Consider the following 20986-nt stretch of genomic DNA (forward strand, 5'->3'; position numbering starts at 1 on the left):
TGCAAGCAGCTTCTGAACTCTTGTCTTAAGTCAGCCGAGGCTGCCACAGCAAAATACCATGGACTGGGGGGCTGAAACAACAGAAATTTTATTTCTCACAGTTCTGGAGGCTGGAAGTCCAAGATGAAGGTCCAGCAAGGTAAATTTCACACTGAGGCCTCCTCTGTTGGCTTACAGATGGCCAACACCTTGCTATGTGCTCACATGACCTCCTCTTTGTGCTCCGTGGGGAGAAGCAAGCTCTGTGGCGTCTCTTCTTACAAGAGCACTAATCCCATCCTGAGGGCTCCACCTCATGACCTCATCTAAACATAATCACCTCCCACACACCCCGTCTCCAAATACCATCACACTGGAGGTTAGGGCTTCAACACATGAATTTGGGGGAGACACAAACATTCAGTCCATAATATCTTTTTAGTAGGTTGGCTTTTTGTATTAGTATGGGTGAAGAAATTCTGAAATTATTTTAGATTTATTATGTGATAGAGCCAATTATGGAAGAAAAAATACGAATATGAAATGAGAGAAGTCATGGGGGTGGTCTGGAACTGGAAATATTGGTGTAAACTCATGATTTCTAAAATACACGTATATGCATATATGTGTGCATGTATGTATATATGCACGTATATATACATGTCTTTATCACCTCTCAGCTCCAAACACACGCTTCATGTAATGTAATGAAGAATGGAATTCCCTTAAGCATTTCTCCTTTAATGTGAGCACCATGTTAAGATTTCTCAGTAGAGGGCACTGAAGGGACACTGTAGGAGGAAGAGGCTTCCTGCAACTCCCAGGGGTGGGGGATGCTGTGTGGGTGCGAGGAAATCCAGTAGAACCTGCCCCTGCCACTGGCCCAGAGTGTTCACACAGTCCCTCTTGTGACCTCGTAGCCTTGGCCTAGTGACAATCTTTCTGCAGTCCCCTCAACACATAAACCAGAGCCCCTGCCACCTCTCTGTACCCCCAGCTGCCCATGGCCCAGAGTGTAACACACGGAGTAGTCATTCCTTCTGCAAGTCCCCCTTCTCCCAGCCCCAACATGACCCATTCACCTCGAAAGCCTTCTGCCTCTAGAGCCCCCTTGCATACCACACCCAGTAGTTGGTGCTCACCTGCTCCCCTGCCTGCACTCCAGAGGGTTGTTTATGACTTGACTCCAGACCAGCTCAAGTCTAGCTAAGCCAACAAACTTCTCTGCTATCTGCTGGGATGGACCACACCTCCTCCATTGAGATCTGAACCCGTTCCAAGCCTGTCCTTCCTTGGGTCCTCTCCCTCAGCCCTAGGGGACCATATAGAGTTTCCTCATATCTTAGAGCTACTCTTTTGTCAGTTAATAATTCTTTATATTAAACTTTCCCTGTTTAACCTACTATGTGGTCTCTGTCTCCTGACTGGGCCCAGACTTCTACAGCACGTGTGTATGTATATTTGTACATATGTACGTATGTCCACTGAAAGGGCCTGGTAGCAAAGACACCCCAGGAGCAATGAGCACATCTAGAGGCCAGATCTTGGTTTCTAATACCATACCCTTCCCTGCCCCCCACCCCCCCTTAAAGCAAACAGCACTCCTCAGAGACATGACTGTTTCCAGACCTGGAGCAGCATGAGTACAAGATGAGGCTGGAAGATCTTGCTATGTCTATGAGGGTGTCCAGAGGCACCTTCAATGATTGGGGTGCATCAGAAGGACACATCAACCTGAAGGGGCTCCCAATGGCCAAATCTGGAACAAGGTGAGCAAAACTGGGTATAAATAATGAAGTTCAATAAGCACTGAAGGAAAAAACTGCAATCCATGCGTTCATACGGGTAACAGACAGGTAAGCGGATGGAAGGATGGATGAACAGAGGAGAATGGGGAGTTCTTGCTCACACAGAAATGTCCACTGGCAACATTCTATGAAGGGAGTACTGGAATTGAAAATCACCATTTTGCAACCATCATAGTAAAGACTGGTTCAAACAATCATCAACAGATGAGAAATCTAGGGAGAAAATTTTGATAAGGAACAGGATATTTGCATGGTTTTAAAGTGGCCTCCCACAGACTGCTTATCAAATGCAAGGAAAAACACAGAAACTATACAGCTAGGAAATGGGACAACACTTTGGCCAGGTGATCAAAATTAACACCCGCAATGAGGGGCAGACAGATACTGTGGGCTCACATTGACACCCTGAGAAGGAGACAACATCCAGCATTGCTTAGGGAGTATTTGGCTGGGGATGATTAACCTGAATTTAATAATAATAATAATAACAACAATCAGACAAACTACAAATGCAGAACCTTCTATTAAAGAGGGAGAGGGGTATACTTCTAAAATGTCAATGTCATGAAAGACAAAGAAAAACTGAAGAACTGTTCCAGATTAAAGAGATCTAAACACACATAACAACTAAATGCAATTTGTGATCCTAAACTGGATCCTGAGGAAAAAAACTGACAAAAGTGGAATATGGACAGTACATTAAGTATTGAACCAATGTTAAATTTCCTGACATTGATAACTGTACCACTGTGGTTAAATGAGAGAATGTCCTTATTCTTAGCAAATAAACACTGAAGTATTTCAGGGTAAAAAACCAAGATATATATTCTCAAGTGGTTCAGGAGGGGAATATATATATACATATACACAGAGAGAGAGAGAGAGAGAGAGAGGGCGCACAAGCAAGCACAGGTTAACAATAGGTGAATTTAAGAAAAGACTGAGCGTTGTTTTTACTTTCTTGGAACTTTGATGTAAGATGGAAATTTTTTCCAAATAAAAAGGTTTTAAAATGCCTTTTATCCAAGGTTCTAAGACATACATTAATAAGTTCTCTGGGGTAAGCATGCAACTCTGCCACAATCCTCAAAAAAAAAAAAGAATTGTCCAAAACTATGCAGTCCAATATGGTAGCCACTAGCCATATGGCAACTGAGCACTCGAGAGGGCAGCTAATTCGAATTGAGATGTGCCGGATTTCATAGACTTAATACGAAAAAAAGAATATAAATTATCTCATTAACAGTTTTTTTATTGATTACATATTGAAATGATATTTTAGATATATTGGGTTATATAAAATATATTATTAAAATTCACCTTTTTTTTTACTTTTTAATGTAGCTACTAAAAAATTTAAAAGTACATATGTGGCTCATATTACATTTCTATTGCACAGTGTTGACCTAAAATATAATAGTGATTTTTTTAAGAGATGCTGATCTCTTAACAAGTATTCCGTTACTAGGGAAAAATGTCAATTTATATTACAGATCCTGACTCCCCTAGATTTCAATCTTGGAAATGAAGTAGTTAATTAGGGTTTTTAAGGCATAATTAAGAGGAAAGAAAATTTTAAGGCCTAGGAGACAAGAACCTGGTCATGTTGCTTAAGTAATTCCCTAATTAGCCACAAATGCCATCTGTAGTAAATTTCCTGCAAACGGGAAAGAATAAAATCTGAAATCGTGAAACTATCAAGCAAATGGAGAGACAACAGGTGGTTTTCACACCTTTATTTTCAAACTATTTGAACAAAATGAATAAAATCAACTTCCCAACCCCTAAACATTAACTTATAGAATCTTATAAACAAAGCCAATCCACACTTATTTCTGCTACCAAGGAGTTTACAAAATAGACCTTACTGACAATGATGTTATTTCCAAGGCTATTTATTTTTCTATTTTAAGGCTCTAATTAACAAACACTTCCTTAAACCCAAAAAATTTAAGAAGCAAAGAAAGAGAAGAACAGAGCTAAGACAGACAAAATTGGTTTTTGCTTTGAACACTGTTCCAGGGATTATATAGAGGGAGCAGAAGAAAGGCTGGAAGTGAGCTTGAACAGGAGGATTACTTCAGGATAAAGAAAGGTCCCGAGGGCGGAGACAATTTCCTCTGCATTTCAGTAGACCAAATCTAACTAGGCCAAGCAGAAAAAACAACAAATGCAGTATGAATTCCATAAAACAGCAACAACGAGGACGAGAAACCAAATGTAGGTTGCCAGAAGGTACAATAAAAATACCCAGCAGTAGAATCTTGGGCAAAATGCACAGGCACGTTTGTTTCGGAAGTTCAGAGTCAAGCATGTGGGTGGACCCAATTAGAAATACCAAACGGTTGCACAGCATAGACTCCCCTGTTCTCTCTCCCCTCGCACCCCAGCCCCATTCCATCCCAGACCATACCCCAGAGAGATGACTTGAATCGACTTCAGATAAAAACGTCCTATACGATTATGACACCCACTGCCCAGTGCACCATGGATCCACTTCCGCGTCATGCCCAACAGCCTCCCTGTTGAGAGATCAAGAGATGGCTCCAAGTACACCTGAGGCCACAAGTTGGGTTCTGTGGGCTTGGGTAGAAATAGGCAGGATGAATGAGCTCTGCTCAAGACTAAGTCAAGGATGCTCTGCAGATAAGGAACTGACACAGATGAGGGGCCCAACCTCCCAGAATCTCAAGTCTATAATAAAACCAGTGGCACAAGCCTAGCTTTCCTCCCAGCTGGGACACCTCCCACCTTGCTCCTAACCCCTCATCTGCCTCCCGCCTCACATTTCATTCCCAGATTTTGCAATCATGAGGCCACTTCTCAGCTGAGAGGCCGTGGCTCCTCTGTTTTAGCCTTGGAAGGAAATGCAGATGGGTAAAACACCCACGGATGGCAGTCTAGTCATAATTAAACAAGAACTCAGACTAAACGAGCTCTTTGCGGGACACCGTCTGCAGATTACATCTTCCACTCACCACCACCACTTCAGAGGGCAGGTGCTACTGTTCCCTCACAGACAATGCAACCAGGGCAGAGAGAAATAAGTAACTTGTCCCAAATCACGCAGAAAGGAGCTCAGCTCAAACCCAAGCAGTCTGGCTCAAGAACTGACAGGTTCACCTATTAATAAATCATGAAAACAGATTCTACACTCAGGGAAATATTTATTTGTCCAGGACTTCAGTAATAATCTCATTCTCTCTCTTTTTGACATAATGCAGCTTGAAGCCGCTTCCCTAGGAGGCTATTACCAAAAAAATTATTGCCTTGTACCCACATCCCTCTCTCATTCTGTCTAGCAAAAATACACCCCAAAGACAGTGTTTTCCATATGTCTAAGTTACTTTCAGACATGACCATTTATTTCTATTATGAGAAAAAAAAATTAAACAAAACAAACTGCTAAAGGAAAAAAACAAACAATGGTGATATTTTGACAAATTCTATTTTCTTATTAAAATATAATTCTGGGGCCGGCCCAGTGGCGCAAGCGGTTAAGTGCGCATGTTCTGCTGCGGTGGCCCAGGGTTCACCAGTTTGGATCCCGGGCATGCGCTGACACACTGCTTGTCAGGCCATGCTGTGGCCGCATCCCATATAAAGTGGAGAAAGAGGGGCACAGATGTTAGCCCAGGGCCAGTCTTCCTCAGCAAAAAAAAACGGGAGGATTGGCAGATGTCAGCACAGGGGCTGATCTCCTCACACACAAAAAAAAAGTTAAAAAAAATATATATATATAATTCTATTATACTCTTTGTTTAGGGAAAATAAATCTATATTTAATGACTTTAAGAACTTTTAAAAATATCTTAACAGGAGACTTCTGATTTAAGATATCAAAATAAAGATGAACCTAATCCTTCTCTTAGAAATCACCTCATGACAGGGAGCACGAAAACAAACACAAAGGCCATCTTCCAGGGTGCCCAAACTACAGCGCACGAAGACAGAAAATGAGTGAGGAGTGGCACTGGCTTCAGAGAACACAGCAAGGCCAAACTGGGTGCCTGCAGAAAGGTGCCCAGGAAAAGACAGCCTGGGAAGCTCAGGCATGAGGCTGGGGTACTGGGAGAGGTGCAGGCTGGGCTGAAACCAGAGGGCTTGGGTGCAAAGCCACACATGGAACACGTTAGCTCTGGGAACCCACACCACCAGATGAGGCTCCCTCCCTCGGAGCCATCAGAGACAGAACCAGGCAATTCTCCCCACCAGCTTCAGACACTGAAGGCTCATTCCCTGGGCAGAGAGAACCACAGGAACCAGTCTTGAGGATACCAGGCACAGCGAGGACAATGACAAGGACTGAAAATAGGGGTGACTTTGAGAGGTTAAGAGTGTGGAATCTTGAGGGGTTCCAGAGTCCAGTCTCAGCTCTGTCAATCAGGAGAGATGCGTTACCTTGGTCAAGCTGTTCCTGTTAACATCTCTGTTCCTGTTTCCTCATCTATAGAATAACGGTGATAATGAGTTCAAAGTCGAGCAGTAGATGTCAGGATTAAATGAGTCAGAGCTCTGAGAATGTTGCCTAAAGCACTGTAAGGATCAACAGACAGAGGCTCCTCCTCCTGCTCCTTCCACTGTCACTACCTCTCCCTCAGCACACACACACACACACGCACACACGCACCTGGGCTCTCAGAACGCTGGCAGCTGGAGTAAATTCATGGGTGTGTGATCCAAAGGGCCTTATCTAGAGAAACTGAACAACCCCAGAGAAACATGCCTGGATGCTGACTTTGGGAGGTTGGCCACAAAGCAGTTGGCTCCCCCCCATTACTCCACAGGAAAGCCCATCAGCTGAAACATCCCCCGCACACACACACACAGCAGTGCCAAACAGCTTTATAGTACCTTACTTTTAAACATCACCACAAAATTTCAGAATATCTAGGATAAAGAGCAGATGCCAAAACTTCCAAACTATTTTTAAAAGGTCACATATAAGGGATTTAGAATAATAATAATAGTAGTCAATTTTACCAAGCCCTCATGATGTACCAGGCACTGTTGTAAATGCTTTACATATACAGTCAGGTGCCACATAACGACATTTCAGTCAATGACAAATGGCACATATGACAGTGGGCCCATAGGATTAGTACGACAGAGCCTAGGTGTGTAGTAGGCTATATCATCTAGGTTTGTGTAAATACACTCTATGATGTTCGCACAATGATGAAATCACCTAACAATGCATTTCTCAGAATGCGTCCCTGTTGTCAATTGACATATGACTGTAGTAACTCATTTAATCCTTACAACAAATCCTATATGAGGAAAGTACTATTTATAAACCCATTTCACAAATGAGAAGATTACAGCACAGGGAAGTTAACACAGTTAAAGCTAGGATTCAAATGGAGTCCAACGTCAGAGCCTGGACTCTTAACTACTATGCTTCTCAATAATAATTCTGCGAGTTTGAAGACTATGGAAAAATGCCTTCAAAATTCTGAAAGCACCACCTCTAAATCTATACCTAGCCAAACTATCAACCCAAAGTGAAGGCAGAAGGAAGACATTTTTAGGCATACAAGTCTTAAAATTCACAACTTAGAAATTCTCTCTTAGGAAGATACTGGAGATTATGCTCCAACAAAAACAAGGAGTTAAACCAAGAAAGACAATATCCAAGAAACAAAGGACCCAAGGGGCAAAGGGAATTCCCACAATGATGAAAGAAGGAAGGACAGGAAAAGTGCTGGGCGGCAGGCCACTGAGCAACCAACCCAGAGAGCAGGAGGACCAAGGACCCAGATGGAGGCCTCCAGGAAGAAAACACAAACAAAAAGAACCAATAAATCATCTTATTGGTATGAATGTGTAGAAATGTATTGAAGATGTAGGAAGATTCACAATAGGTAAAGAAACCACATCACTGGAAAAAATAAGACAATTTTTATCATGAGGGAAGAAAAGTTGAACAATAAAGGAAATATAATCATAGAACTCTACATGGCTCATTTGGGCACAATAGTGTCACAGTTTACATAACGTAAATGATGAATATTGAGTTAACCAATTATTATGACAGAGCAATATTGGGATGATTAGGTAATGGGGCCAAGCTGGGTTGTATGATTAAGAAAGAAAGAGAGAGAAGACAGCTAGATCACCTACCAAGATGGGAAAATCAAGAGACAAAATCCCAAAACTGATTAATCAAAAAGATAATAACGTAAGCCTCTGGTGAACAGCCAGAACAGGAGGCAGGTGGGAAGGAGAAGGAGACAGGAGTTGGAACACTGCTATTTTTCGTTATCAGCATTTTCCCATGTGTAAGTATTACTGTGATAAAAATTAACTCACATTACTGAGCTCTGGTATAAAAATAGATAAGCCAACCTAGGTGAAATGAAATTCTGACCTTAATATACAGAAATACTTCTATTTCTGCCTCTTTGTGAGAACAGTTCCCTGTTCAAAATAAGAATTCATAAGACACAAGTAAAAGAGCTGTTTCTCAGATACCTTCTGTCTACAATAACTGGTTACACTCTTCTCTCAAGAGTCCAACTAGGCCCATCCATACACTATCGTAGTATCATGGTGACTGACATTTAGACGCTACTTCTTGAAGACTATTATTTCCATAATACATTAAACATAGCCAATGCTGTCAACTCTTAGTTATCCACATTGGTGGACGAATACGCTGAACTGAATCATAATTTTTATACTCACATCTGATTTTTCAAACACTTCTATTTGAATACAACAGTCTTCTAATAGTCTTGGAACACAACCCAAACCAAAAGCATTGCTTCTTTCACCTCACAATCATTTATCACTGTTGCTTTTATCACGACTATTCAGGGTTTGGTCCCTCAGCCCCAGCAGCTTTGCCTGGCACTGCTCTCCAACACCTCAGCAAACTTCTCACTGGCCAAAACACACGCCACAGTCACTCACAACTCTGTTTCTCTGCTCATTACGGTTCATCTTGTTTGAAGCAGTGTCTTCTTACAGAAGGAAAAACACGGACATGAATCCAAGTCCCAGGTCTGCCATCATCACTATCTAGCTCTGTATCTTAGACAACTTCCATAACGTCTCTGAACCTCAGATTCTTCAACCGGATTGCAGGGATAATAAAACAAAGCTGGAGAGACTTGTTACACGAGGGTGAAACAAAATAACAGACATAAAGTACATAGAAAATTGTGGCCAAATAATATACGGCAACTGTCACCAGCAGTAGCAACATTATTTCCATGGAAACCATATCCATCCTCTGACAAGGAGGTCATCTGGGCAGGAACAGCTCCTCCTTTGTCATTGTGGAGCCAGAGCCCAGCAGCATCAGCCTAGGTGGGCTCTCAAGTGTTTACAGAGCCCAAAGGGGCTTTGAGAGCCAGCTCATGCCACCCCCACCCCGGCCAGAAGCTTTATCCACACTTCTGGCCCTCTGCTCATCCTCTGCTTTACTGTAGCATTCAGTGCCCCCAGCAATCCTCCACCCAGGTTTTCATGCCTCGTAAAAAACAAGACACTCTCACCAGGAAAATTAAGTTAACTACAGCTGTATTGAGGAAATTAAAAATATATATTTTTAAAATAACACATTTATTTCATTCACATACTGCTCCATCCTCCCAGTCTCACTATGAAGATCCTTTTATTCCGTTTTCCCACTCAGGAAATCGTTAATACTAAAAAGCTGGCAGATAAAAATGGAGCCTCCACCAGACTCTAGACGGTACATTTTATTATTTTAAATTCCTTCCCAGGATATAAAATTAGATAAGTTTCCATTATTTGTTTCACTTTTAATACATCAAAATTTATCTGCAAAAAGTACAGGAAAGATTGAGGAGTTGTGGTTTTACAATGCATATCTTTATATGTTATACAGCTTTGAAATCTGCTGTGCACACCACCAAAGCCACAAACATTCCACAGGGCAGCCCCAAGCTTGTTCTGCCCCTATTACACTTGCACAGGCATCCTAAGAAGGGCTTTCATCCACTGACTGCAGTCACAGAACAGTAGCCCCGGGTTCACACTCTCTGGATGCAACATGCCTACGTGATGGAACACCCACAGGGCCTACCTGGGAAGGACACAAGACAGACATGGCCACCTAGCATGCTAAAATATGCCCAAGAGGTGGTTGCTTTACTAGAGGAGCCACCTTAAGTGAGTCCTTAATGCTAAGTCACTAACAAACAATCTTTAACTCAGATAGGTCACGAACGTGAATATGAAACTTTTCAAACTTGACTACAAGCGCATGCTGATAAATAAGCACAAAAACAACCTTATCTGAGCACTTCCATAAGCCAGATTATTAAGGCAGCACTTTGATTAAACCTTCTGCCACTGAAATTAATCAAAGTACAGAATGCTCCAATGGATAAAATCCCTGTTACAAATCACAAACATTTCAGACCATGATGGAAAGGAGCAAAGAACATCAACTCGTCTGTCCAACAGGGGGATTTTGTCCCAGGGCAGGAAAAAATGTATAGGTCCTTGTCCAGCCAGATTCCGAGAGCACCTTCCTGGTACGTACGTACCTGATGTGATGAGTTGAAAAGTCATGTGCTTAGGCTGGAGCCAAAGGGAAACATGACACCTTCATGTCGCACAGAAGAGAGAAACTACTTCTCTGAAGCTAGAACGTGGCTTACTCTTCCTGCATCACTCAGAAAAAGACTATCAAAATTCTAACTGTTCCTCAAGGCCCCACTCAAAGGTCACCTTCGCCACAAAATCTCTGGTAAACCTCACCCTTAATTCCTTCAATGACCCAGGCTTTCTTCCCGCACTGAACTGAAACGCAAATGGAGAAAGAGATGCAGGTACACACCTCACCTTCACTGCTCGACTGGGGACCCCATGAGGTGGAATCGTGATCTACACTGCCCCACAGCAGCAAGCACACACAGTGCCCAGCACATGACAGATGCAATAAATATATGCTGACTGCATATGCGCTTCCAAATCTTAAACATGAAACAAAAATCAAAAAACGCTGTCTCTGGCCTCATGTGTCAGACTAGTAACCGAATTTAAGGGTATTAAGTGGTATCATAAGGACTGGAAAGTAAGAATATAGTTAAGTCAATAGGATAGCAGGTAACATCACCATTTATATACATGGCATTCACCCTTTTCAAAAATGTATTCTCATAACAACTCTGAAAGAACGGAATCATCATTTCAAGTTAACCATGAGTAAACTAACGACTTGAACGACGAGGACAGGACCGTACAAGGCAGTTAAGTGGTAGAGCCAGAACTTCTTGAAATGGAGATGCGACAAAACAGGATCAGAGGGGGAAAAGAACAGGCATTGCCACAGAAAATAAAATACAAGTCCTCCCTCCGGTCCATCCCTATGACACCACGGTAGGTGATCACAAATCTAGCAGAAGTCATGTTTTATGAAAAATTTATAAGGAAGATAAAAAGTTTGCAGTGACTTTTCACTGGCTTTAACCCAAAATTAGCCAAATTTTCTCACTAGAATTAGTGTAAGGATCCTTAAATATGTTAAATCCTGTATAAATGTTTTAAAATCCCAAGTGGTTTTCAAATCTCTCCTAAGTTTAAGGAAGTTGATCACCACCACACACGGTGATACAAAAACAGGACCAGGCTTGGCAGTCCACCAGCAGCTCTAGGTCTTCTAGAAAGGAGAGTGAACCAGAGAAAGGAGGTTTTCAGACTCACTATGAAGCACAATAGAAAACAAATATTCAAATGCAAGGGAGATCATTCTTATAACCTAGAAATTTCCATTCTTTTTGGAATTGTGATGTATGTCATATCATGGTTTTAGGAAAGAAAAAGATAATTAAAGTACATTAGATATAAATTTTTTAGAATATTTTAACAACACTTGAGAAATTAAACATACACTCTTAAGCAAAGCCCTCCACAATGGGTTTAACAGCAGAGTTTAAGTCAAAAGACGGGTGAGGCAGCTGGTACCAGCGTGGTAGGGAAGAAGAAGGAGAAGAGCAGGCGTGTCTGGTACCAGTGTGATGGGGAAGAAGAAGGAGAGGAGCAGGCGTGTTTAGATATCATTTAGAAGTCCAATACAGTGGGAGGTCTTGCTAATAACTGGATTCAGGAACAAGGAAAGGGTAGGGAGATTTCTCCATTGTAAGTGTGAGTGACTGGCTGGTCTTAGGGCCATCTACTGAGATGGAGACGACAGAGGGTGGAACAGGTTTGGAGGCTGAAGGCCAGTGGGAAAACGAGTTCTCTCTGGGTGACTTGCAGTTTGAGATGCCTAGTGACTGCTGTTCAATTCTGTATCTCATGTATCAAGTCAAAGAATGGAGTCTGGAACCAGAGGGTGATGGCAGGTGGGAGATATAAATTTGGTAGTCATCAGCATCTAGGTGGATTTAAAGCCAATTTAGAGATCATCTAGAAAAAGATGCATGCCTGGGGCCCTCCAATATTTAAGGATGAGGTGGAAACAGGCAGAGCCAGCAAAGAAAAATGGAAAGCAGAGGTCAGAAAGGTAAGAGAAAACCAGGAGAGTGTGGTGTCCTGGAAAGCAAGAGAAAATAACATCTCGACTCCACTGAATGCTACCAAGACAGCAAGTGCAGTAAAGGGACCCACGAGTTTAGCCATGTGAGGTCACTGGGAACGTGACCACTTCAGTAGAGTGGCAAGGAAAGAAGCCACACTGAAGTGGGCTAACGAGTTAAAGGAAATTAAAATAAATAAGCTACATTTTAAACAATGGGAAGATGAGGAAGTTAAAACCACAAGAATAGACAACCTCTCAGGAAGTTTTACCAACCCACACAAGCAGATAACTATAATAAAGCCTTACCAGTGCAACCACAGAAGTCTGTTCAGTGCACAGTAGGGGCAAGCGGCGGGTGGGAGGACAGAGGTCAGAAAAAGCTTCTCAGAGAAGAAGTAACCAAATCTAAGAATCCAGGTGAGACCATTCCTATGGTGGACGTGTCCCTATAATGAAACAAATTCCACCACACATGCAGGACCGCCTGTCTGCTCTTAAGTGAAGAAAATCTCGTTAAATGAAGAATCAGTACTAAAACTTGCATGACATCAATAATATCTGCAAGAAACTGTTTTCTAGAAGAAAAACATTCCCAAGTTTCTCAGCTGTGAAAGCAGCAGAATACTGGATCTGACGTCTGTAATTTGGTTATGTCCTATGGACAGAAAGAGAGGCATGATCTTGCCACAGTTCTGACTAGGGTTTATAGGGCACGTCGGGATGGGGGCAAGGGGTTTTCTGCTCATTGTGGTGGAAGGGGCGTGAAGAGACGGTAACTAAGCAACAGACAGAGATGAGTTAAATGTCATTCTTCCCAGAAATGAAAAAAAGATAAAACTCTTCAGAGGCTGCTTTCCATGATTCCCTTAAATGAAGATACAGGTTCACAATCTCTTCCTCAAAATCCTCGCGGCCAGATAAGTTTTGAAATTTGGAGTTTTTGAAATTTTAGAAAAGTAACACGAGGCAGATACCATCAATTATATAACAGCCCAGCAGGGGCTGGGCAACTCCCCTAAATAAAACACATGGATACTTCTGGGGCTGCAGTGACAGGACGATGACAGACAACAGCCTCACATCAGCGCAGGGCCTGCCATTAAATTAGTTACACAAAAACTTTCCATTTTCAGAGCCCTTAGATTTCACAACTATGGATAAGGGACTGTGGACTTACATGGAACACAAGTTTTAAGAAAGTAAAGATAAGCTGAAGGAGAACGATAGAGCCCGGGGTTCAAATTCTAGCTCTCCTCCATACGAACTGCATGAAGGCAGACAAGGTATTTAACACTTGTAAGCCTTAGTTTTCTGACCTGTAAAATGGGAGCAATGATATCTATCCCTAAGTCTGCTGCGAAAACCACACCAGGCAATTAGGTTGCGAGGTGCCTGGTGCCATGTCCGGCACACGGCAGTAGGATGACCAGCCATCCCAGTTTGCCGATGACTTTCCCAGTCTTAGCCCTGACAGTTCCACAGCCTGGGAAACCAGGATGGCCGGTCACCCTACTTGGCAGGCACTCAATAAATAGGAACTATTTTAATATTAAGAATAGATATTAACAAAAGTAAAAATGCAAAATGGAAAGATCACATGAAATAGTTTCAATGGTGAAACGTCCATGCCACTGGGAATTATAATCACCTCTTTTGTGGTAGGCAGAATTCTAAAATAGCACCCCTGGTGTGCACATCCTGGATAATCCCCTCCCCTGGAGGATGAGTGGGCCTGATCTAGTCAGGTAAGCCCTTTCTCAGAGATGGAAAGTCAGAGAAATTCGAAGTTACAGCAGATGCTCTCCTGCTGGCCTTGAAGAGGCAAACGGCCCTGTTGTGGAGAGGGCCACGTGGCAGGGAATGGGGGCCTGCCGCTGGGAGCTGAGGGCCTCGGTCCTACACCTGCAAGGAACTGATTTCTGCCAACAATCTGAACAAGCCTGGAGGAGGACCCTGAGCCTCAGATGAGATCACGGTCCCTGCTGACACCAGATTTCCCAGCCTTGTGAGGCGCCAAGCAGAGGACCAGCTACACCAGGCCAGGACTTCAGACCTACAGAACTGTGAGATACCAAGTGGGTATTGTAAGCCACTAGGTTTGCGTTAATTTGTCACAAAGAATTAGAAAAATACATCTTTTAAGAGGTTATCCACTTCAAAATTAGAGATATATACATGCATATGTATATATGTGTGTGTGTATAGTAACTATAAAGTATTTGTAAAACATAATTCCTTGCATAAACTACTTTTTTTAATATGAAAAATTCAAATTCGAAAGAAGCTTCTAACACAACTGAAACTTTCATACATTGATGGTGAGGGTATAAAAATGGTAAAATCACTTTACAAAACTGGCAATTTCTACTAAACCTAATGTACGCCTACTCTACAACTCAGAAACTCCATTCTGAGTGCAGAGACCCACAAAAAGACACACACAAGAATGTTCACGGGGCCGGCCCCGTGGCTTAGCGGTTAAGTGTGTGAGCTCCGCCGCTGGCGGCCCGGGTTCGGATCCCGGGTGTGCACCGACGCACCGCTTCTCTGGCCACGCTGAGGCTGCGTCCCACGTACGGCAGCTAGAAGGATGTACAGCTATGACATACAACTATCTACTGGGGCTTTGGGGGGGAAAAATAAATAAATAAAATTAAAAAAAAAAAAAGAATGTTCACGGCAGGTTTAGCCAAAACCTGGAAGCAATCCAAATGCCCATCAACAGGAGAATGGAAAAACTGTGGTTTCTTCCTTCGATGGAAAACTAACATCAATTAAAAAGAACTAATAGCAGACACAACATGGACGAATCTCACAGATATCACGTTGAGCAAAAGAAGCCAGACACAAAGAGGATATAATGAATGACTCCACTGACATGAAGTTCAAGCACAGGCACAACATGTCTGTGGGGACAGAAGTCAGAGTCTGGGTCACCTCTCAGCAGGGTGCAGAGCCTGGGAAGGGGCCGCAGGTACCTGTGACGGGCAGTGGAAACGTCCTACATCTATATCTGGTTGGAAGTTACCCAGGTGACCGTGCAGGTAAATAATCGTTGAGACATACGCTGAAGATTAATGACTTTACTGTATGCCACACTTCAGAAATAGTCTTCCTCCTTTACAGCAACTAATCAATAACCATCTAATGATATTTTAAGATGGATTCCTCATAAGAAAACACACAAATAAGCCAGTGAACAGTGCAGCACGAATAGTGTTACCATGCTATGCAAGTACATCTCTTCTTTAAGCACAGCACCTAACACTTAAGCATTCTCAATAAATGTTGGTTGAACCAATGTCACAGATAACGACACTGTTCATGTTTTAGAAGCCCAGAGAAATTTATATGTGCATAATATCCTCAATATAATATACCCAATAGATGTGAAAAACTATGACTCTTATCCAATTAATTACTTCTTTCATTGCTGACCAATTAATTCCTTTGTTCACTTCCAAGTACAGGAAATATAAGCTAGGTGTTTAACCTTCACCAAAGCAATGCCGATGGTAACTGTGTAGCGTGAAGACAGCACCGCCTTCACTGTTTACACTGCTTGTCTGACACTGGGGCAGGGACTCTTTGCCATGGATACAGGGTGACCATAAAGGCTCAGAGCATGACGAATTGGTTAGGACTATCTAATCCAACCTCCCACCCTGGTCAGAAAACCATCCCTGGGCCGGCCTGTGGCTTGGCGGTTAAGTGCGCGCGCTCCGCTGCTGGCGGCCTGGGTTCGGATCCCGGCGTGCAGCGACGCACCGCTTGTCCGGCCATGCTGAGGCCGCGTCCCACATACAGCAACTGGAGGGATGTGCAGCTGTGACATACAACTATCTACTGGGGCTTTGGGGGAAAAAATAAATAAATAAAATTAAAAAAAAAAAACAAAAAAAAACCATCCCAGTGTCCCTGCCAGTGGGCAGCCCACTGCTGGGAAAGGAGAGTGAGGGATGTCAGAGAGAGCTGACACTCAGAGAGGGACAATGGCCGCCGGGAACCGTGTCCCCCTGAACACTCTCCCACCAGAACGCAGCAGACAGAATTCATGGTCAGAAAAGTCTCACTCGGCAGTCAGTCTGAGAAACAGAAGCAAAGTAAGTTTTGAGTCCACGGGAGGTGGAGGAGACTCAAATATACCAGGAGCAGGGATCAGACAAAAAGTGAAACAAAACCGCAGCTCACCTCGCTGTTGTGGCCCCGCAGGTTGAAGTTGATTCTCTGGGGGGTGCTCCTGTCCCGGCGGCAGTGGCTCGAGGTGAAAGTCACCCCGACGACGCCCCGGCCATTGCCAGTGGCCAGCCAGCCCTCCTCGTAGTAGCGCCTCCTGCACACCGGCTTCTCCTTCTCGCTCTTGGGGACGCGCCCCTTCCAGGACAGGCAGAGGATGTTGGAGTCGCTGCAAAGCACAGGCCCATGCTCCACCGCTGCATACATACTTTTTCTGGATGAACTGCTTGACTTAAAAAGTAATCCTGAATGCCGGAAAATTTAAACCAATTCCTTTCATGGACTGATTTATTTTATTTCTGTGGCTGGCTTGCGTTGTTTCCCTCAACCCCCTTTAACAAAGACTGACCTGCACCTACCTAATCAGACGCTCAGTATTTTATAAAGATTCACCAAATGCATAGTGAAAAAATTTCTCTATAAAAGATGATGGCAGTCTGCTAAGAAAAGGTAATGCTTAAAGAAAACGTGGGGTCCATTTTTATTTTCAAGGGGCTTAGAGGAAGAGTGGGCTGACCCTTTGGAGAAAGAGCATTGTTAATACGTGGTATCAAGAAACTGAGTTTTCTTCTTTTTACTCAACTTGGTTATTCTCATTCAGCCTGAGATTCCAGTTTAGTGTAATATGATTCTAGAGACAAAGGGTTGCAAATACATAGATTTCAAGTAACTTAAGGCTTTAAGAATCCCTCGAGCTGGAATTTTCTCTTCAAAAGTTCAGACGCAGAGACAGAACACACGGGATCATCTTCCTTCTGAGGCCACCCTCTGGCATGTTTTCTCAACTAGACAAATTTCTGCTGCTAAAGCTGAAAAAGATTGCATAAAGGGAAAAAAAGGCACACAAACTGTGCAAAACAGACCAGAGTTTGTGCAGACAGCAGTCCAAGTTTAGGAAGAAAAAAAGACTCTTTCTTCACTGTTCAGAGCCAGAAACTTCCCCCCTCAGAGCTCGGTCCGGTTTCCCGGCAGGCCACTATGTCCCCAGGGAGAGCTGGGCACCATCTGACGGCCCCTCCACAGGCCCATGCACCCCTCAGTGCCATAGAGGCATAGAGAGAAAGCCCCTCCAATGGGCAGAGTCAGAATGTTCTAAAGCTCTTAAAGTGGCCCACGCGTTGTTGCCTTGGGTGAATCCTAAATCCTCCTGCTGACAAAACGGCGCCTGCCTGCAGGATCTCGTCTCCTTTGTCCCTGTCTCCTTCCTCCCTCCCCTAGTCACTTCACCCCTTTCTGCTCCTAAACATCACATATTTTTCTATCTTGAAGAAAAAAACTAATCTCAGAATTAAGTCCATTAAGTAATCCTCCTCTTACATGCAATGCAGGTCTTCTTGGACTCAACAAGGAAGAGAATCCCTTGAAATGAAAACACAGGTGAGAATCAGGGTCCTCCCCACTGTTTCCCTTCAGAGACTGTCTCCCAACACCACACGGAGAGCCCAAGGAAAAGAAGCTTTGCTTGGATGTTCCTCAATATTCACCTTGTAATTAGCGGTTTCAATCACTACCTTAGGATGTTATCCTACAGATACAGGAAAGGAAAAAGGAAACAATAAACCAAAATTTCTCGAATACAGTTAACGGAAAGTGGCAAAAGAATTGGTTCATGTTCAAACCTGTCCCATCACATCCCAACTCGCTTTCCCCCAGTCATAACCCACAGTAAGAGTTACTCTCAGTCCAGAATTTTAAAGTCTGTCCAATTCACCAAAACCACTGGAAAAAAAGTGCAAAAAACACTTCATGGTCCCACCTGCAGTGCCTGAAATCAACTTCTCCTCAGTCACCTTCTCACTTAGCTCCTTCTTTCAACTGGAGAGGTATTTTTGAGGCTTGATCTGTGCAAATTTTTTTTTTTTCTTTTTGCAAACTTTCTTTACCCGTGAAGACCACATGGAAAACTGGCCATTAGTGATGTATTTTTCTCCCTGGGCTCCTGAGCCCAGTGGTGTCAAGTTGCTCCATCTGATTCTTAAATTAATTTTCATCAGTTGTGAAACTCTTCAAGTGGCCACAAGAATGAGCCTGTCTCCTCGTGTACAAGGCGTGTGTATAGGAAGAAGGTTTAAATGCACAGAGACATACACTCCGCAGGTGCGCACAATGCGTCTGTTCTCCCCGTCACTTCAGGAACCATCCGATTAATCACAGCTTGGAGGCCCTGGAGTCTTACAAATCTGTAAAACAAAATAAAATATAAAGAAAAAAGACTTTAAAATTCTGAAGAATAAAGGTTCTGAATAATCGCTGCAATTGAAATTGGAGACCAATCTTTACACTACATTTATCAAATGGAGCTATTGACTGGTAAAATTCCAACAGTAAAAAGTGTACACCTCGCCAGCTTACAGACAACATACAAGTTCGAATGCCATGTACCGTCTACCAAACCTGCGAGTGGCCGGGCGCACCTGAGGGAAATCCTCGCCTCCACTCTCCTCCACCACGCTGTCCTTTCTAAGGCTCTGGGCCCTGAACGTGCAACTTTACCCCTGTGGAGGCCGTCATCCTGGTTACGCAGGCATCCTCAAAAAGGAGACCAAGGAGGCTCAGAAAAGTTATCTAAATTGATTTTTTTCACTATCAGTAAAAGATATTCCCTGAAGACACAAGGCAGCAAGGGCCTTTAAAACCCCTCCATCCCTGATTGCTGGCAGTTTGCAGAGCAAAGCACAGCTATTTTCTCAGCCTTTAAGTTGTCTACCAGCAATAAAGTCCTAGAGAATCTTATCCAGCAATCCATCCTCTCGTCCTTCCTACTGCCTTCAGTCCAGGCCCGCATCACATTCACAAAAGCACTGGACAAATCGGTCCCTAACTTCCCAACACCATCCCACCTTCCAGAGGGCCCTCAGACTGATCTTTCTAAAGTTCAAGGCTGCTTGAAGAGCCTGGACTGTTCTCCCCGCCCAGGCAGCCCCCTGGAGGGCTAGTGAAACAAACAGCCTAGCCCCACCCAAAACATCTGACACTGAAAGTCTAGGGCTGGGCCTAGGTATGTACATGTCTAACAAGTTCCAAAGAGATGCTAATGCTGTGGGTCTGGCGACCAGGCTTTGAGAACCACTGGTCTATGGGATTAAGTTCCAGGAGGACCCTTTGCGATCTGATTTCAACTTCGCCTCCTCTCCTGCGATAGCCTCCATGTCCAGCCTGTGTTACCAGCGTTGCATCTAGCCACTCCCTGTCCCCGAAGTACTGTGTTCTTCCTCTCCTTCATGTCTCCACGCCTCCCACTCCCTTCCCAAGTCAGGCCTCAACACTTCTTTTAAAATCCACCTAAAACAGCATCTCTCCCATGAAGCCTCCCAGGGCACCTCGTACTAACTTCTGCAATAGCGTTCATCACACTGCATCCTAAGGCTCTTCTCTACGCTCCTAGAGGCCGGAAACCCATCTTTCTCACCCCTGGCGTGGAGGTTAGCATAAACTAGGTACTCAACAGAAGTCTGGAGGAGGAGGCAGGCAGGAGCAAGGCAGCAGCCACACGTAATTTCCTTGGGATACCTAATTCAGATGACACACGGTATATATATTTTGTATGTGCCCATAAATCATAACAACTAAATTCTCTCAGGAAGCACTTGTACCTGAGGGAAAAAAGTGAAAACAAATGCTATCAAATTCAAATTAACGCCATGTTCTTCCTCCTAAAATGCTAATGCCACTACCTTCTTCCCTATCCTGGCCTGGGGGCAGCGTCACAGATGGGAAAAGCAGAAGCAACCTCTCAAGAATCAGCTATATATACACAGGTTTTCAACTATGTAAGAGCATGATCCATGATTATTCAACCATCCACACAAAATACAACAATGTAAACGATCAGTTCCCCAAAACTCTCCCAGGGTACCATAAGGTCAGCATTATTTTCATAATAATACTAAGTCATTTGCCTTCTTCACTGTGTTGACAATCGTATCAACGGTGCAAAAGCAACAGTGGATCAATTTGCCTGCTGGATAACCCCAATCAAGGCTCTGGTACCAAAATGCACCAGTCCTCATCAGGTTTTTAAAAAGCGCCAGCTTCACTTAAGAATGTTCCTTGGATAAAGATGTGGTATACACATGCACACACGTGCGCATGCACAATGGAATACTACTCAGCCGTAAAAAAGATGAAATCGTGCCATTTGTGAAAACATGGATGGACCTTGAAGGTACTATGCTAAGTGAAATAAATAAGTCAGACAGAGAAAGACAAACGCCGTACCATTTCACTCATATGTGGAAGATAAACAAACAAACACACATAGATAAGGAGAACAGATTGGTGGTTACCAGAGGGGAAGAGGGTGGGCAAAAAGGGTAAAGATGCACATGTGTACAGTGACAGATGGCAACTAGACTTCTGGCGGTGAACACAATGCAGGCTATACAGAAACCAAAGTACAATGATGTACACCTGAAATTTATATAATGTTATAAACCATGTGACCTCAATAAAATAATTTTAAAAA

The 20986-nt window shown here is 43.4% G+C and overlaps 1 protein-coding gene across 1 annotated transcript in view; it reads right to left on the reverse strand.

The window, feature by feature from the left end:
* The window catches only part of TULP4 (TUB like protein 4), a 233672-nt gene that overhangs the window by 158442 nt on the left and 54244 nt on the right, over window positions 1–20986 (reverse strand). Inside the window, exon 2 of the mRNA XM_087425088.1 lies at window positions 16477–18701. Within this exon, the coding sequence (XP_087281214.1) occupies window positions 16477–16728 (252 nt within the window). The 5' untranslated portion in view covers window positions 16729–18701. The remainder of the gene's footprint in view (window positions 1–16476; window positions 18702–20986) is intronic.

This window comes from Ceratotherium simum, chromosome 38 (assembly GCF_057802395.1).
Source record: "Ceratotherium simum simum isolate JZ-2026a chromosome 38, ASM5780239v1, whole genome shotgun sequence".
Taxonomy (NCBI): domain Eukaryota; kingdom Metazoa; phylum Chordata; class Mammalia; order Perissodactyla; family Rhinocerotidae; genus Ceratotherium; species Ceratotherium simum.